Here is a 17,864-nt window from a genome sequence, read left to right as displayed (position 1 = left end):
TCAGGTCCAATGAGTCATATCTTGAATGAGAGACAACAGAGAGACTTGCTGTCTGTAACTGGATTTATTTAACTGTATCACTGCACTTCATGTAACTGTTCTAGTGTTAATGTCTGTAAGGGGGATTCTCCAGGCTGCAACATACAAGAAAGGTGCAAACATGAAATGCATGTTGTTTGTTTTGGGGGCCTTGTTTGGCTTAAAAATTTTCAATCATGGAAAAAAAAAATTAAAAATAAAAATTTAAAAAAAAAAAAAGAAAAAAAAAACCCAACAAATAAAAACGAACCAAAACCAAACAAAACCAAAACTCCCACCGCCACTCCATTGGCCCGTGTCAATCTGCACTTTTTCCCTTTGCGGGGCAAACTTTGCATTTTTTTATCTTGGTTTTTCCCTCTTTGACCCCCCATAATGCATTATGTTTGACCTTCCTTGTAGGGTCAGCCAGGAGAAAAGGGAAAGACCAGCCTGAGAGTCAGCGTCCTGCAACCTTGCCGGCCTCCCCTCCTTCCCAGTTGCTCCGCAACGCGGGGGAGCAGGCTTCCAATACTAATGGTACACACCAGTTCTCACCAACGGGTTTAAGTCAAGACTTTTTCAGCTCATCCCTGGCGAGCCCCAGCTTACCCCTGGCCTCCACAGGAAAATTTGCACTAAACTCTCTCCTCCAGCGACAGCTAATGCAGTCCTTCTACTCCAAGGCAATGCAGGAAGCAGGAAGCACAAGCATGATTTTTCCAACAGGTCCATACAGCACAAACTCCATATCTTCCCAAAGTCCATTACAACAAAGCCCGGATGTAAATGGCATGGCCCCATCTCCCAGCCAGTCAGAAAGTGCTGGGAGCATCTCCGAAGGCGAGGAGATAGACACGGCCGAAATTGCACGTCAGGTGAAAGAGCAGTTGATCAAGCACAATATTGGACAGCGGATATTTGGACATTATGTGTTGGGACTGTCACAAGGGTCTGTGAGTGAGATCCTGGCCCGGCCAAAGCCATGGAATAAACTGACTGTGAGAGGCAAGGAGCCATTTCATAAGATGAAGCAGTTCCTGTCGGACGAGCAGAACATCCTGGCTCTTCGCAGCATCCAGGGCAGACAAAGAGGTAAGAGCTCCCCAGCCCCCTGCTCCTCTTAGTTCCAAACATTCCAAACCAGGAGCTTCTCCATCCGGGGCTGTTTGTGCGCTGCTGCTGCTGCTGTCACCCAGGTCAGGTGCCAGGTGCAGCAAGTTCAGCTCTGCAGCACTCAGGCAGGTTCGTATCTGTGCTTACGCTTTTTTTAGCCGCTGGTTGGTGCCTGTCAGCAGGAGTGAGCAGCAGGGACACTCACAGCCCTCTCTGCCCAACCCCTCCGTGCCACAGCTAAACACGGAGCCAAAAGGGTCAGCAGCTACTCGGGGTACCAGCCCTCAGAAATACTTGGGGGTTTTTATTGGAGGTTATTTACTGATACCAGGCTTTTGTTGTGTCTTGTGTGATTATGTTTTTTCCCCAAAGTGTTCTGGCAAAATAGGGTAGGTGATGCATGAGATGAGTAATTAAAACACAATCCCAGTTTAAAGCAGCTTTGCATATTTAAGGCAGCGATTTTAAGAAGTAACATGCATTTCATTGTGATTCATCTTAAGGCTGAGATTTACATTTAGAGAAACTGAAAAGTAAGTTGTTTACAGTCAAGAAATATTGGAAAGGACAGGCAGGGTTTTCCTAGATTTTGTTTAATTGGAAGCACACACTGTTAGATTTATAATCTGTTCTTCCTTTTGATGATTGTACTTGAGGGGATTATCTGCCCATCTTTAACCTCTTCATTTTTGGTATCTCTAGACATTTATTTATATCTGTCTAATCTCCTTTCCGAACATAGCTGTAATCTTTATTAACAAATCAGCCAGCCTTGCTTCTTCCCAAGTAGCCAGTTCCTCCTGCTCAGGGGCCTGAGGGGCCAAGAGAGCTCAGGGCCAGGCTGCCAGCTCCTCATGTCACACAGCCCGTGATGTCAGAGCAACCATCCCCTGATTGTTTTGTTCTTACCAAACTTGTTTTTCAACAGAGAATCCAGGCCAGAACCTGAACAGACTATTTCAGGAAGTACCGAAACGAAGAAATGGGTCTGAAGGTACGTCACAGGCAGGTGTTTTTCTTTGCAGTCAATCCCTAGGAAGTGGAGTGTGCTTTAGCTGTGTGTTTCCTTAAAACTGTGCAGTTTGATTCTGGCCTGGAATCTGATAGAAAAACAGACAGTAAGTATAAAACAAACCATGGGTTAGATGAACACTTTGCTTTTTCTAATTCTGCTGCTGCTGTACTAACATAACCCTGTTTGGATAGTTCTTCCACTCCCATCCCCCCTGCAAAACAGATAAAGAGAGAGAAGAGATGGAAGTGGCTTTATAAAGTCATCAGATCTATTGAAATGCTCTCTTTGCTATTTTTATGGTTTTGGAGGGAGAAAGTTGCACAGTTATAACATCAATTGCATACTGCTTCTGCTCTAGGTTTGCTTCTTTCTTCTCAGGGGGCTTATGCTGACAAATTCCACTTTAGTACACTGCTAAATTGGTGTGATGCTTAGTTCAGTATTATATATGAAAAAGACATCAAGATAAGTGAACATCAGATCCATAAATTATCACTGAACAGAATGTCTGCACATTTTTGTTATAGATTAGTTCCAGAAATTTTCTTTTAGTGAGACCAGAAAGAAGTAAAAACAAAGGCAGGTACATCTAAAGTTTGTAGTTATTTTGACTCCAGTCACAAATTACCTCAATTGCTTACAAACAATAATCTCGTAATGGAAAATGCAGTTAAGTGCAGTAGCACTCACAGTTTTCCCTCCTTTTCTTCCCCTTAGAGGTTAAAAAACAAACAAAACAAAAAAAAAAAGGCAAAACCAAACAACCAAGTAATAGCTCTTAGCTGGAGAGTACTTCAAATGATATCTGCGTTTAAATGACTCTTTCTCTTAATGTATTAACCTCTAGAAAGTTAAAAATTATTTTTATCTAGTTACTTTTTAATTCTGTTTTGGGCTGAATGTATACTCATCATGCTTTGCCTAGCAGCTGATGCCATTTTTAAGTTGATTCCTGGGCTTATTTTTTTAGCTTTCTTCCTTTCCCCTCCAGTTCTTTTCCCTTCTGTTTCCTCTTCCCCTCAAAAAAAAAAAAAAAAGAAAAAAAAAAAGAAAAAAGAATAGATCTATATATGTTACCATAGAAAAGGAATATATGACCACGTAGTTCTTCCTCTGGAGTTCTCACCATTCTGGGGCAGCTAGAGACAGGCACAATGAGGATATTTTGCTTTTATTATGTTAAGTACTTTTTTTGTGTGGTGTCAATGTTGATAAAGGTCCTGTGCAAGTTGTCCTCAGGTTGTGCTGGCCATGTATCACATACAGTGTGTGTTTGTGTTACAAAGACAGCCAAATAAGAGTTTTCCTGGTGTCATTAGTTGTGTTTTCCTCCCCAGGTAACATAACCACGCGAATCCGAACCGCAGAGTCTGGCTCTGATGAAGCCATCAAATCCATTCTCGAACAAGCCAAAAGGGAGCTGCAAGTACAGAAAACAGGTACGGCCTCATTTTGTCTCTGCCTGCTTTTACTGCAGAATTTAATTAAAACAATTGCCATGAGCTTTCTGGTCAGTTAATTATATTCTTAAAAGCTTCAGAGTAGGTTTGAAGAGTTTTTTGGAGATTTTTATTGTTATTTAGTGGAGTTGTTTCTGTCTCTGAGATGTCCCAAGTTAAGGTCGCACGTGTCCCGGCGTGGTGAGGTCTCTGCTCTCCCTGCTCCCTGTGGGATTTCTGAACACCTTTATCCCTGTGATAAAGAGAGCTCTGAGCTCCTGGCTGCCCTCCAAACCTGCAGGAGTCACTGAGGGGAACCTACAGAATCCTTTCTCCTCCCAGTTTGCTCCTTGGAAAGGGAGCAGGTCCTGCTTTCTCTTCCATTCTTCTCACTCAGGCCCCAGGGACACAGCTGCATGGGAGAGGGGCTGGATGGATTTGTTGGGGTGGAGGTCACACTCCAGGCAGCAATTACCAGTGCCAGCACCATGGTGCATCCTGTACTCATACAGGCACACTCAGTCCTGACTCTTAGATTACTTTATTTTTGGTTACAGAACGTATTCAGTGAATGAACTGGCAAATCCAAAACACATTCCCTTTCCCAAAAAATCCCTCTTAGCCTGAAATAAGTCTAATTTCTCATTATATGCTGTCATGTAATTAACATTTCTGTCTAGTCCATGGCCCTCTCAGTTTTAAGAATTCCCAGTAGCACTCTTGGGCTGAAGTAGAAATTACTGTGCAATACTTCTGTTTCATTTTTAAAAATAAATACTGATTTACAGTTTTGGATAGTTGTCTTTCAAATGAAAACTAAGTTAATCTCATGGCAGAATATAAAACACTAGTTAATATATTATCTAAATAATATGACTTTATGCAGGAAATTATTACATAGAGAGCTTTGTGTATGAAACTGCAAGAATGTTACTCAGTAGCATGTTTCATCTGAGAGTCTCAGACTTCCTTTCAAATATTAATTTGGCCTCAAAACTCCCTGTGAAACCAGCAGATAAAACAGCAGAGATAGTCTCACTGTCTTTTTTTCCTATTTCTTAGCTTTTCATGTATTTTGCAGTGTGTGACAGGAAGGAATGTAGGGAGGCAAATTCAGAAATGCATTCAGATGAGCTTTAGTATTACTGGAGCCATACACAGCGTGTTGGAAATCTTATTTCACTTTGGTGCCACTCCTTGCAGTGTGGGGTTCCCTGCTCCAACCTGGTGCTTCACTGCCTGTTCTCTGCAGAGCAGCTTTCAGAGGAACTGGTTTCCAAGCACTGGGGACCTCAGTGGAGACTGAAATAGAAGCAGATGCCATTGCAAAACCTCCTGGCTTTGCAGAGATAATTCCCCACCCACGTTCCAGTCTCTGCTCATCCCTGACTGCTGCAGCACAGCCACTCAAACCCTGGTTCCCCACTGGAATGCTGCATTTGGGGGTTATCTCTGCTGAAAGCACCTGTGACTCCATCCTAGAGCTTCAGATAAAGGAGAGGGTGATGGCCAGGTATCAGCCTGGCTCTGGTAGAGCTGTTTATTTCAGTGGTTGCGACCATGGTACAAGAAAACAGGAAGCAGGAGCATATTTAGTTTGTCAGGTGAAATAATGATGATCATCTCTTCCTAAAGTTCTGTCTTTGTTGTAATTTGTGTGTTGTGTTTCTGAAGTTTAAAGGTCTCACCTTATTTATACTGTAATAGTCTGTCCAGGTGAATGCAGCTGTGTTCAGTTCTGAGTGCGTGTTAAATTCATTTGTGGAGAAAAGAGTGAAGCGAAAGGTTAAATAACTTTGTAAATGCAGCTATAAAATGTTATTGACCACGTGGGGGTGGGGGAAGAAGAAGTGAAGGGTTGATTTTCAAAGGCATTTATTTGAAAATTTTTACACTGGTGGAAGGGCAAGTGATCCCAGACTTGTGCAGCCGAGTCTGTGCGTGCAAACATCCAGCACTTTGGCAACTCTCAAAATTTTCCAGTGAAGAGCTTTGGAAATCTTACATTATTTTGAAAAGTGAAAATCTCTGCTTAGTGAAAACTCCTCCCTCCCATCCAGAAATGTATTTCAGCCCCGTTTTGGTTTTTTTTTTTCCCTGTCAGGGAAATGTTTACAGTAGCACGTGTTGAATATAAAGCATTTTCCTCTGTTGCATTTAGTCTTTTGGTTGTTTTTCATAGCTGAGCCGGCTCAGCCGCCTTCTGCCTCTAGCAGTGGCAATTCTGATGATGCAATTCGATCCATTCTGCAACAAGCCCGACGGGAAATGGAGGCACAGCAGGCTGCCCTTGAACCTGCCTTAAAAACACCACCTCTATCTCAAGCTGACATTTCTATCCTGTCCCCCAAACTAGTGTCTACACCTGCAATGTCTTCGGTTTCCAGCTATTCTCCTTTGGCCATATCCCTGAAGAAACATTCATCTGTCACTGATTCCAGTATCTCTGCATTGCAGAACCTCTCTGGGCTCAAAAAGGAGCCTCAGGAGGCACCTGTTTTAGAGCTTCATGGAATAAGTGATTCTGCCCAGGGTATGTTGAGGCATGTTAAAAATGAGTTGGGACGTGGTGGTGTTTGGAAGGACCATTGGTGGAATACTGTGCAGCATGAGAGAAGAAATGCAGCTCTTCCTGAAGATATAAAAGTTGAGGAAGCCAGTGGTGGAAAAGAAAAGGTCAGCAATCAGACTAGGCCAGATCGTAGCCAGCTCCAAGGACCGTCTTCTTCCGAGTATTGGAAAGAGTGGCCAAACGCGGAATCTCCGTACTCGCAGAGTTCTGAATTGAGCATGACTGGGGCGAGTCGCAGTGAGACACCACAGAATAGCCCCCTCCCTTCATCCCCTATCGTGTCCTTGTCCAAGCCATCCAAACCTTCGGTTCCTCCACTGACACCCGAGCAGTATGAGATTTATATGTACCAGGAGGTGGATACCATAGAGCTAACGCGGCAGGTCAAGGAAAAGCTAGCAAAGAATGGCATCTGCCAAAGGATCTTTGGGGAAAAGGTAAAGAAGTGGTTCTCTCTTGTTTCACCAGTGTTGTGATTGTGCCCTCTGCTCCTTACACAGGTGCAGAGGCAGAGGGGTCCTGTGGAAAAATGTTTTTGCTCCCTGTGTGAAGTATTTCAAAACTTACAAAGTGTTAGTTTCCCTGTGTGGTAGGAATTGCAAGGGTTTTTATACAGGGATTGGCTTCAGCCACTTGGAATTAGGGATGGGGCCCCACGTTTAGAAAACTTGCAAGCTGAAGCAAACGTTGTTGAGACTCAATATTTCATGGTTAATGTAATGAATTCGTGGAATATTTGAGTAATACCATTGTCATGACTGGAGAGTCTTAAGTTTGTTATAAGCGAAGATTATGGACACAAGAGCACTTTTCCTTTTTCGTTATTATTTGGAAATGTGCACAAGGGCATTAAAACAAACACATGGAAAATCCCCTAACTCTCCTTAGTCTGAAGTCAAGAATTCCAAGTCATTTCTAATACCTGGTGCTCAGTACCTCAGTGTGCTCTGAGATGTTTTAGAGCAATGTTTGATTTCAGATAAGGTTCCCTGAAGTTCTCAAGTTGTGAGCCCTAAGCACTGAGCACATGGGATTTTGAGGGTCCCTAAACATCAGAAAACCCCTCCCAGGCTGTAAAAAGTGTTGGACATTTGTTTTTTCTTCTTCCTATAAAGAATTGAATCAATATAAAAGTGTAATAGGAGCTGGCATCGCACTATTACCTTCTCACTAAGATGTAAAATGAAAAGTCTGACCTCTCGGGGTCATTAAAGATCCCGTGGCAGCTTTCATTAAGTATGATTTTTAACTCTTGTACCAGTGCTGAATACCAGGCAAGTAATTGCATTCTGCCTGTCTGAAATTCTCCCCCCTCCCCCCCGCATTCAGCTGTATTCTTAAATATTTACTTATGTGGAGCAGCTGCTGCTACAGGTGAAAACACACATCGTTATAATTCATCCCCCAAAAATCAACCAAATATAGGCCTAGTCTCAAAAGTCCCAATTATTTTTGTTTGAGAACAAAATACATGCCAGTCATTGCCTGTTTCATCTGCCTGTGTGTGCCTGGACTCGGTGTTTTTCCTGTTAAAACTGATGAAACTGTTTGACACAAAATATGAAAAGCATGCAAATCCTTCACCAGGCTGCTGCCACCCAGATCCTACAGGAAAAACCCACCTTCCTTCAGAAGGCAACACGGCAGGAAGAAAAGCATTTCCATCCAAGTATCCACAGAATAGAGTTTTTATAATTGTCCAATTTTTACAGCTTTTATAATTGTCCATATACAAACAATTTGAGCGATAGAGTAAAGGAAACCAAAATAATTTAAATTCCCCCCGTTTCCACTGCCAGTGTGTTAACGTGCCATTCTTGGTTGCTTCACTTCAGGTATTGGGGCTGTCCCAAGGAAGTGTCAGTGACATGCTCTCCAGGCCAAAGCCATGGAGCAAATTGACCCAAAAAGGCCGAGAACCATTTATTCGTATGCAGCTCTGGTTGAATGGTGAGCTGGGACAGTGTGTCCTGCCTGCACAAGGGCAGCAACAAGGACAAGGTAATTAAAATTCCACTATGTTGTTTGAGTTGAGGAGGAGGAGAGGTTTTTTTTTTTTTTTCTTTTTCTATTTTCTGTATTTTTTTTTTTAAATTTGCAGTAAGCCAGCCTTGCACTAGTGCTGGTCCAGGTGTTATGGAAGTGGCACCATCCCACCCTGGCAGCCCGGCCAGTCCCTAAGAGAATGTGCTGGGAATGTTTATGAACGTTTATGTGTAATTGATAAGCAGCAGTTATCAAGTTCCTCATTAGGGTGATATTATCTAGGCATGAATATGACACACAATCCCAAAAATTTTGGCCAAAGAGCTGGAAAATGTTGTGCGCTGTTTCCTAGGGTTGCACAGGGGATTTGGATTGTTCCAGGGAGAATATCGATTGCTGTCTCAGGAGGTGAGCTGGAAAACTGAGCTTTAAAGGGGGAATGCTGGGTTGCAATGGCACTTCTGTTGTGGCTGTCTCTTCCCCTAGTACCTGTTGACACAGAAAAGCCAGGCTGGAGCCTGGCCTGGGTGCACCTTTCTGTGCCATGAGTTAACTGAGCAGCGAGCCCTTGCCGAGATCAGCACTGTGCTATTTGTTGAGCCTGCTTACTGTTTAGTTTGTGGTTTGGCATCTCCTTTTATTGTTCCCTGATTTTCCTCTCCTCTCTTATCTAGTCCTTCACTCTGTGACATCATTACAGGATTCCCTACAGCAGGGATGTGCAAGCTCAGGTAATCAGCTGGTTTCAATGATTTGCTCTGAAATAATTCTCTGTGCTTTTGTTGCGTTTGCTTTGATGCTGAGAGGTTTCTCACATTTTGTTGTATCACACAGGAGTCCCTTCAGTTTTTTTTTATTAATGCAGTTAATTCCTCTTTCTCTCCTTGTTGCTATGGCAGATGTAGGGAGCACACATATTTAGCTGCATATATTAGGTAAAGAGACTCTGTCTGATCTGAGAGATCATTGGCTCTGTAAGGGCTTTTTTTTGCCATAGTTCAGCTTATCAATGTGACATGTGACAATGGCTGTAAAACAAGCCCTTGGTTTGTAATGTGATCCACATACTCCAGCTGCCTCACTTGCTGGTAGGTTTTTTTCCACTCTCCTTTGCACAAAATCTGCTTTGTTAATCCAAAGGTGGGGAACAGACCACGTTACGTCTGTTTCAAGCTTCATTAAACATTCCCAGCTGACCTTATTTTTTCTTTTTTTCATTTTCAAAAAATAAAAATAAATAAAAAAGCAGATGCAGCAAAGCTGAGTGTCAGGGAAGTGAGTGGCTGAAGGCTTTAGAGATGGTCACAGGATAGGAGGGAGGCTGGGACAGGAGAGAACAGCTGTGTTCCTGCTGTTAGATACCAAACTCTACCCACACAGCCTCTTACCAATGAAATGCTTCACTGACGTAAAACACTCCAGAAAAATACCCGTGCCCTGCTCTGTGCTTACAGCCAGTGCCCTGTGCTGGAGAACTGCTGCATTTCAGGGCACAGACAGGGAAGGGTTGCGCTCTTCTTTCACCTCTCTGCTATTCTGAAAAACTCCTTTTTTCTGCAGCTCGCTGGCTTTACTCTAAATATCCCAGCTAAAGTGTTTTTTTCTCTCTACTGGGGAAACTGTTTTGCATTCTAAAAGATTTTACTAGAAGAAAATTCGTGATGATATTCAGTCCACGTTTTTCTTAAGGAGAACAGTTGAAAATAAATACATAAAAGAAAGAATAAAAAAAATGCCCCCAGTAAAAACAAGCCATGAAAACAAAACCAAAATGGGAGAAAATTATTTGCAATCATAGGGCTATTGTTACTTATAGCCAAGCATTTAGGGAACATGGAAATTTCCTGTGATGGTTCATTAAAAACATGCCATTGAGTACTTTTTTTGCGGCATCAATGCCGTGCAAGAGTGTCACAGTTACAAACGCCTGAGACGGCGTGGAAAATATGAGTAATTAATTGTAGCCATTTTAGGGGGAATTCGAAATCAGAGGAGCTGGGAAATGCTGCATTGTTATTGCTAATCTTCATATTTATGACTAGCTCTAATTATAAAAGATGGAAAGACAAGCCCATAGTATTAAAATCCAACCACCCTCTGGATTCCCGGGGGGATGGCTGGGAGCTGAAAGTGATTTCCTTCAGGAAGTTCAGTTTTGCTGCTGGGATATTTTGTTCCCTCCCACACTCCCAGTGTCGTTTGTCAGTTCCTGCCCTTGAGCTAATATTTTGTGAGGTGACACGTTCCTATCAGCTAATAAAATCATGTTATTGATGATTGTCCTCCTTCATTCCTTAAAGCCAACTTACAAATGAGAAAATGGGCTCGTGCCCTTTTCTACCTCCTCTCGGAGGATTAAAAATAGAATTGTTGTACAAAATGTTCTTTTCTTGGTGCCTTTCTCTGTTTGAAGGAATAAGGAAGGTTGTGACACCAGGCAGAACAAAAGAGCAAAAACCAAGTTATTTGAATGAGGAAGGGCAGTTTGGTAATTTCCTTTTATTAGCAGCTGTTCTGTAATTAAAAATGCAGCAAACAGTTTGGAAAAGGTAATAATAATTATGCATTTGTGAAAGATCCATCACTCCAGGGCAGGGAGGAAAAAAAAAAAAAGAGAGAGAGAGAGACAGCTCCAATTTTCTGGTCTTCTGAGACATTTCCCAGGAAAATCAAGGCAGAGAAGGTTGCATACTTGTAATTTTAAAACAGAAATTAATCAGAACAATTTTGAAACGAGGAGAGGTCTGGAGCCTTTTCCATGTAATATAATTGGCTGGGAACTTGTTGAATGCATGAAGGGAAAGAAGTGAAATTAAACTAATACACTCAGTGGCTCCTGAGTGCTTTGCCAAGAAGGTCTTCAGTGTACAGAGTGTCAACATGCATAGTAACGACTCAAACTTTCATTAGCTGGGAGTATTCTCATTACTATTTGGCTCTATTCTATCGACCTAGCCAGATTTTCTGGATTTCTGGCCCAGTTAGTTACACTTCTAGATCATGAAGTTTTGATTAACACCTCATTCATGAAAATCTCACCTTTTGTCCAGTAATTTTGCATTTTCACGTGTAGAAAGATGGGCCCATCAGTGTTTCATATAGTGAATGGATAAACATATATATGTTTTATATATTTATATATATGTTGAGATAGTAAAGGGAAGCCAAGCTTAGTTTTCTTCTTTGGAAACCCAATTAATGGATTTTGTAAAAAACAGCCTATACCAAAATGAGAGCCAGGTATATGCCTGTATTTTCTCCCTGTGAGTTTTCCTCAAGGCTTGGTGATTTTGTGCAAGTTTCAGGGAACATGTTTTACACAAAAATGGTGTCTGTACCCTAGGTGGTCAAAAATAGTATTGCTGTGCCTTTTCTAACATTTTTTCTGTGTATTTCTTTCCACCTAAATGCTCTAATGCCCTTGGGTAAATCTGCCTTTTTAATGATTTATGTGTCAAAAGCATGGACCAAATCACATGGAAAAAAAAGTTGAATTAGTGTCACCCAACTGCATCAGCATTTTTTCCTGATGAATTTGGCCCTTATTTAGTTGCATTACTGCTGATGGGAGCCGGGGTGGGTTTGAACGGTTGCCATGTGCCAGGAGAAGGCTCAGATATTTCTCTAAATACTTGTACTGTGCACAGCTTTTATTAGTTGGTTTTATTTTGAGGGTTTGTGCTGCGTATCTATAGGAGATTGAGACAGAGTTTCCTTTTTGGTGCTGTTGGTTCCGTCCGTGGCTGCTCGCAGGAAAGCTGAATTTTTACGTTCACTTTTTTCTTTATCCTCTGTGAAGGACATATACACTCTCTATACTACATTAAAGGCTTGCAAATACTCAGTGGGAAGAAGACGTGCCTTTTTGGTGTGTGTTTCTGTAAGGGTCGTCTTATGACCTAATGTGGAAATCTTCATTTGCCGATACAGCTGCGGGTGATCTCAGGGGATTTTGAATTTCCCTTTTGTTTGTCTTCCTTTCTGGGTATCATCCATCATTCCTAACCTCATGCTGCTTAGCAATAGTAACACTCATGGGAGTTGAAGAAAGGATTATAGCAGCATAAAATGGGGAGCTAATTAGAGCTTGTTTCAAAATCAGAATCTAGCTTGAGATAATTGCGTATTATCTGGTGATTTAAAAACCCGAGATCTACTGTATTTAGATCAACTGAAATATGCATAAAAGCTTTCTTTTCAAAATAAAGCATTTGCAACAACGGGGAGATTACTTCTTATCATCCCTTGGGGACACAAATCAGAAAAACCTCAGGATGATTTTGTGTTGTTATGATATTAACCGAGAGATCGGGGTGTGATGGCAGAGCCAGGTATCCACTGTATTTTCATTTGTGTAATACAGATTCCTGTAACATTGGCCAGTACAGAAGCTGCTGAGTGGGCAGGTAGTTAACTGTGTGCTGGGTGGATATTCCCATTTTCCTGATACCAGGAGAATTCTGTCACGTTGGCTGCTCTGGGAGAAACAAAGTAGGGAGAGAGCGTGTTTCAGGCTGGCAGCCCAAATTCAGGAACACAATCCTGATGCACTTCTGGGAAAGCTCAGTAGCCTTGTGGTGCCAAAGGAGAAACCCTTACCCCCATCTCCCTGTGTTTTATCATCTTTCCTTGCGTTGTTCTGCTTTGTTTGGGTGGGCAGAGCTCACCCAATGCAGTGGTGCTCCAGAGCACAGCTGGGAGAGCTGAGTCTTTTCACTGTGATGTCACCAGTGATTGGTTGGTGCAGTGATGCTGACAGACCTTCCAAATTGGAGCTGGTTTTTGTTGTTGAATCAAAAAAAAAAAAAGAAAAAAAAGAGAGAGAGGAATGGTTTTGCAGTCATTTGCTGGCATTCCAGGTTAATAAAAATGTATGACATGAAATGTTTGTGGTTAATGTAGTCTGTGAAATGGAAGAGAAGGGAGATCACATGGCTCAGACAGCCGACTGCAGGAATTCCTTGCAGAGATGTTTTGTGTTTAATGACCAATTGCTGAGTCTTGGACTTGGGAAAGTTGTGGCCTTTTGTGCTAGGTACAAATGTGGTTTTAAAGTTCAGAGCTGAACTACTACATCAGCCAAAGAGTTACCTTCATGCTTATCCCTGGAGCACCCTGGCACATCCTGGTGAAGTTTCCACATTTTTTCTGTGTGGTTTGGGATTGGGCTCAGGAGCAGTTGTCTGTGGCTGTGTTGATTTCAAACCATAGGGTATCAGCTGGCTCCTCATAAGGGCAGCTGTTGTAGTCTGTCTGTAACGTGTGTGATCATCTTCTGTGCCACTTCCCTGACATTTGGACCATGAAAAGCTCCCTGGCAGCCTTTCTGGTATCAATAAAACCAGGAGAGTGGCTGTCAGGGCACCTCGCTGAGACCTGGGAATGCAGCATGAAGTCAGTGCCTCGAGTTGATTCTGAACACAACGCTGGCTCTGATTCCTGGCCATCAGCTGGGCATTCCTGCTTCCTGCTGGGGCCTGTCCTGCCCAGGCTGCCTCCCACAGCCCTGCTCCTTTTCCATCAGTGATGTTTGCAAATAGTCAGTATTTGTGGAGAAATTCCTCTGCTGGTTGTATTCTCTGTCCATGGAACCACCCACTGATTCAGTTTGCAAAAGACGACTCTGTCCTTGCTGTGGTCACATATTTGCTGTGAGAAGGGCTAAAGGGGCTTTTAGAAGGGCTAAAATAAAACATGAAATCAGGGAGTGAACACTGTTTTCTAGGCTGACACTCCTTGTGACTCAATTACAATGTTCCTGTTGATACAGCAAAGAGGAGACCTGTGCTGGATTCTGAAGGCAAATTTAATTCACTCCTAAGTGCAGTTATGGACTCGTAGCATTTGTTTTGGAGAAGTTACCCACTCAGGTTGCAGCTAGGTTTTATTTCTGTGGTTAATTTGGGAATGTGGGTCCTTGACACTCACTCCCCCTTAGTGTGAGATCCTCAAGCAAGGAGTTCAGGTGTGGCTCTGCAGCAACACTGAGCCAGGCACAGCAATGGCTTATCCTTAAAATCTTCATTTTCAAAGAGCAGAATTAATAAATGAAGATTTATTTTTTTTTAAGCTGTGTGAAAAAAAAGAAACTTTCCTGACCATTATCGCCTCAGGCTTCTCAGGTAGTTCACAGAGTAGCAGTTAGCATGAGAGTTGCTAAAAAGGGGATATAGTTAGGGAGAGAAACCATGGCCATTGAGCAGTCTAGCTCTGTAAATTCCACTGTTGTTAATTTCATTACTTACTACTCCACTTCATTAATTACCAGCATTTTCCTTCCCCTCTCTGTGCGCGTTCGGAGACGCGCGGCCTCCCCTGGGGAGGGGCCCTCGCCCCCTCCCCGCTGCCAACTGCAAAGCACGGAGGGGCTGGCTGGAAAAGGAGGAGCTGAGAGGTTGGGAAGGCAAATTCCAGCCTAAGTGGAGCAGCACAGACACCCAGAGAGGCCAGGGCTCTGCAGCTCCAGGCAGGGTCAGGAGCCGCCGTGGCGGCCGCGCTCTGTCCCCCGTGGGCTGGCAGCTGCACCAGAGCTTGGAAAGGCTTCTCCAAAGGGAGCAGATGATTTTCTGTTGGGGATAGAAGATTCTGGCAGCTGGCAGAAGTTCATGTTGGTCTTTTGGCTGCTGGTGGTAAAAGGAAGGGGGCTGCAGGCCACCGGTGTGGTGGAGATGGCCACGGTACCCTCAGCCCTCCCTGGGCAGCAGCCCGACTGCTGCTCAGCAAATTGCCAAATGCTCCTCCGCTGGATGAAAATTACCTTGCTTTCAATTCAAAGAACAGATAATGGGCTATTTTCTTCCCAAAATACTGGGAAAAAGGTGTGTGAGCACCAAATGTGCGGGTTGTTATTTCCATCTCATAATGGGGATGGAAATCCTCTTCACCCAGCAGCTCTGAATCCGGGAAATAAACAGCCTGTTCTGATTATGGAGTTACATATTGCTTGATAGCAAATCATTCCCAAGATGAAAAAACAGAAGATTACCAGAAAATGAATGTCTTCTAAGTTACCTTCCAGCCTGTCCTTTACATTAGGGTGTGAGAGAAACTTAGGAATTTGTCTCACCTCATTTGATGCATGTAGGGTTGCAGGGTTTTTTAACTTGCCAACAACCTCCCAGAGAAGCAGCAAATGAAAGAATCCAGTGATTGTTTTAAATCTGATGAGAAATGCAACTTGCATTGAAAACAAAGCAAAGTGGATTTGAGATCAAATTTAAATAAAAGTGAAAAGAGAAAGATAGCCAATTAAAAAGCCAATGAAAGGAGAAAATACAATTACAACAAGAAATGTAAAAAAGGCCTGATAGTACATGTTCAGGATTTATACTTGTCAAAGATATTGCTGATGGCAACTTGTCACAGAATCACAGGATGGGTTGCGTTGGGAGGGACCTTAAAGCTCATCCAGTCCCACCCCTGCCAGGGCAGGGACACTTTCCCTGTCCCAGGTTGCTCCAAGCCCCATCCAACCCTACCTGGAGCATTTCCAGGGATCCAGGGCAGCCACAGCTTCTCTGGGCACCCTGTGCCAGAGCCTCAGCAGCCTCACAGGGAAGAGTTCCTCCCCAGTATCCCATCTCTCTGGCAGTGGGAAGCCATTCCCCCATTGTTCTGTCCCTCCATGCCCTTGTCAAAGCATCCTTCTGTTTTCTGGCACGAGGTGGTCCCTTCTGAGAGCCATCTCCCCTTTTCTTGCTGCTTTCCAAGGGCTCCTGGGATGCTGCTGGGAAGGGCTCCCACACCAGGGAGGTGTGAGATTGACCACGGTGTAACCACAGCTGTGGTTAGTGTTTGTTTCTCTGGTTTACCCCTCTGGAACTCAGGTCCTAAAAATAGTGCAAGTTTGAACTGGCAGATGTTTCATTTGTCCTTTATGAGAGGACCAAAATTAGCCTCTCATTTGGCACCTAAATAAAGCAACTTAACTGCCTTTATGCGAACTTTGCAATTACTGTCTATTGAAGTTGCAACATTTTGTTGTGTTTGATGGGGAAGGGCATTATATAAGCAACACCAGCACCTAAAAAGCCACCAGACCTTGAAAGAGAGAGGACAAATATGAACGAGCCCAACTGGGTTTTGTGGGGGGGACTGATTGGGATGATTGGCTGGGGTTTTTTTGTACTTTTTTGATGCAAGACAGGTGTTTTCCCTAATGAAGGTTTCATTAAATAAAAAGAAACAGGCAAAAGTACCTTGGAAATGCTCAGAGAGCTGTCTATTGTAAAGGTAAAAAACATTAATAAAAGGACAGCAATGGTTTCTCTAATTTTCAGAGAAAAATCTGCACAGAATGCCTGAAGCTGGGTTAGCAGTGGGACTCCCCAGGGGCAACAGAAAGATGTTATAATCAATTACCACATCATAACACTGATGTATGATAATTACTGAGTGTTCCTCCTGAGATAGTGCAGCATTTGGCTGGGATGCAGCTCTTTCATGGTCCACTGCCTGATTAATATGCAAATAATAGGCTGATTGCATGATGAATGCAGAAAATGAGTTCGCTGATAACGTGAGCACCGAAGCGGGAAGATGATAAATTACTTTTACTGACTGTCCTACATTAAGTACCCTTTCTCAACAATTTTATCACAAATTAAGTAAAGCAGTATGGAGAGATTATGAGGATGTGTAAAATAATGTACCTTAATAGCTTTTATAATATTGTTGCGTGCAATGTAAATGTCATTTTGTTTCAGCACTTTCCCAGCACTCCTCCAAAAAGGAGGGTCTTGAGTGCAGCACTGCTCAGGGTCACTGTGGGAAGGGAGGAAGGGAGGAAATAAGGAAAAGAAGGAGGGAGGGCAGTCATTAGCCTGGGATCCATCCCATGTGGAGATTGCCTGTGGCAAGGGAATGTCCACATTGTTTAGTGGGGGAGATCTCTCTAAATGCAGTGCACAGTGCACATATGCATCCTGCTGCAGCCTCTGCTCCAGAGCAGCCACGAGGTTCAAATCTCAGAGGAGGGTGTGGAATACCTTCACATCAGGCTCCTGACACAGGAGGACAACAAACAGCCATAAAATTGGTGCCACATTCAAGCACATTGGTTTAACACATCAAATCACAAGGTCAGCAGGTCAACAAAGGCACCATAAAGTGCAGCAGAACCTCCTCGTGGAGGCTCTCACTCTGTTTTCCAAAAGGTATTGTGAACATGTTTGTCTTGATTATACTAAAAATATAACACTGTGGGGTTGTGGCATCTTGATTGATTGCTTCCATGACATATTTGTTTTAGCATTCAGAAAATGCTTAATAAAGCGTCTGCACACAAGCTGGTTTAATAATAAGGTTATTGAAAATATTTTCTAGCAGTTATTTCTAAATATTGATTTCTAGCTAAGTTACAGAAACACAGCAAAATCTGAATATTAAGTAAAGGTTGGCAGAGTAGAGCAATGTGTTTTAAAGCAGCCATTATTCTGCCATTAATCACGTAATTTAAAATATAGTTTATTTTTAGAAAGGTTTCTTTACTGGTTAAGAGTCATCTCTAAAACCAAAAAATCATAATTCACTTTTCAAATGCCAAGATCCCACTTTCAGCTCAGAAATCATAGCATCAAAGGATAATTTGGGGCTGTTGGCCTGACTTGAGCATTGCTCTGATGTTTTCAACTGTGTGTCTAAATCTAGCTAAAAAATTCTTAAGTTTCCCCATTTTATTTTGTGTTTTATTGTAAATTAGTGCTTAGGGTTATAGAGG

The 17,864-nt window shown here is 42.8% G+C and overlaps 1 protein-coding gene across 5 annotated transcripts in view; it reads left to right on the top strand.

Moving 5' to 3' along the window:
- The window catches only part of CUX1 (cut like homeobox 1), a 266,545-nt gene that overhangs the window by 195,846 nt on the left and 52,835 nt on the right, over nucleotides 1-17,864 (top strand). The window contains exons 15-20 of one of the 5 annotated variants that reach the window (XM_041482904.1): nucleotides 748-1,113; nucleotides 2,063-2,128; nucleotides 3,487-3,588; nucleotides 5,771-6,597; nucleotides 7,996-8,161; nucleotides 8,821-8,877. The exons of 1 other annotated variant lie outside the window; for it this stretch is intronic. In XM_041482904.1, the coding sequence (XP_041338838.1) occupies nucleotides 748-1,113; nucleotides 2,063-2,128; nucleotides 3,487-3,588; nucleotides 5,771-6,597; nucleotides 7,996-8,161; nucleotides 8,821-8,877 (1,584 nt within the window). Of the gene's footprint in view, nucleotides 1-441; nucleotides 1,114-2,062; nucleotides 2,129-3,486; nucleotides 3,589-5,770; nucleotides 6,598-7,995; nucleotides 8,162-8,820; nucleotides 8,878-17,864 lie in introns of all 5 variants that reach the window. 3 more of the 5 variants (XM_041482902.1, XM_041482903.1, XM_041482905.1) reach the window with 3 other exon arrangements.

Source organism: Pyrgilauda ruficollis, unplaced genomic scaffold (assembly GCF_017590135.1).
Source record: "Pyrgilauda ruficollis isolate IOZ18807 unplaced genomic scaffold, ASM1759013v1 scaffold59, whole genome shotgun sequence".
NCBI lineage: Eukaryota > Metazoa > Chordata > Aves > Passeriformes > Passeridae > Pyrgilauda > Pyrgilauda ruficollis.
The sequence above is the reverse complement of the archived record's forward strand: the minus strand, read 5'-3'. Positions and strand labels throughout refer to the sequence as shown.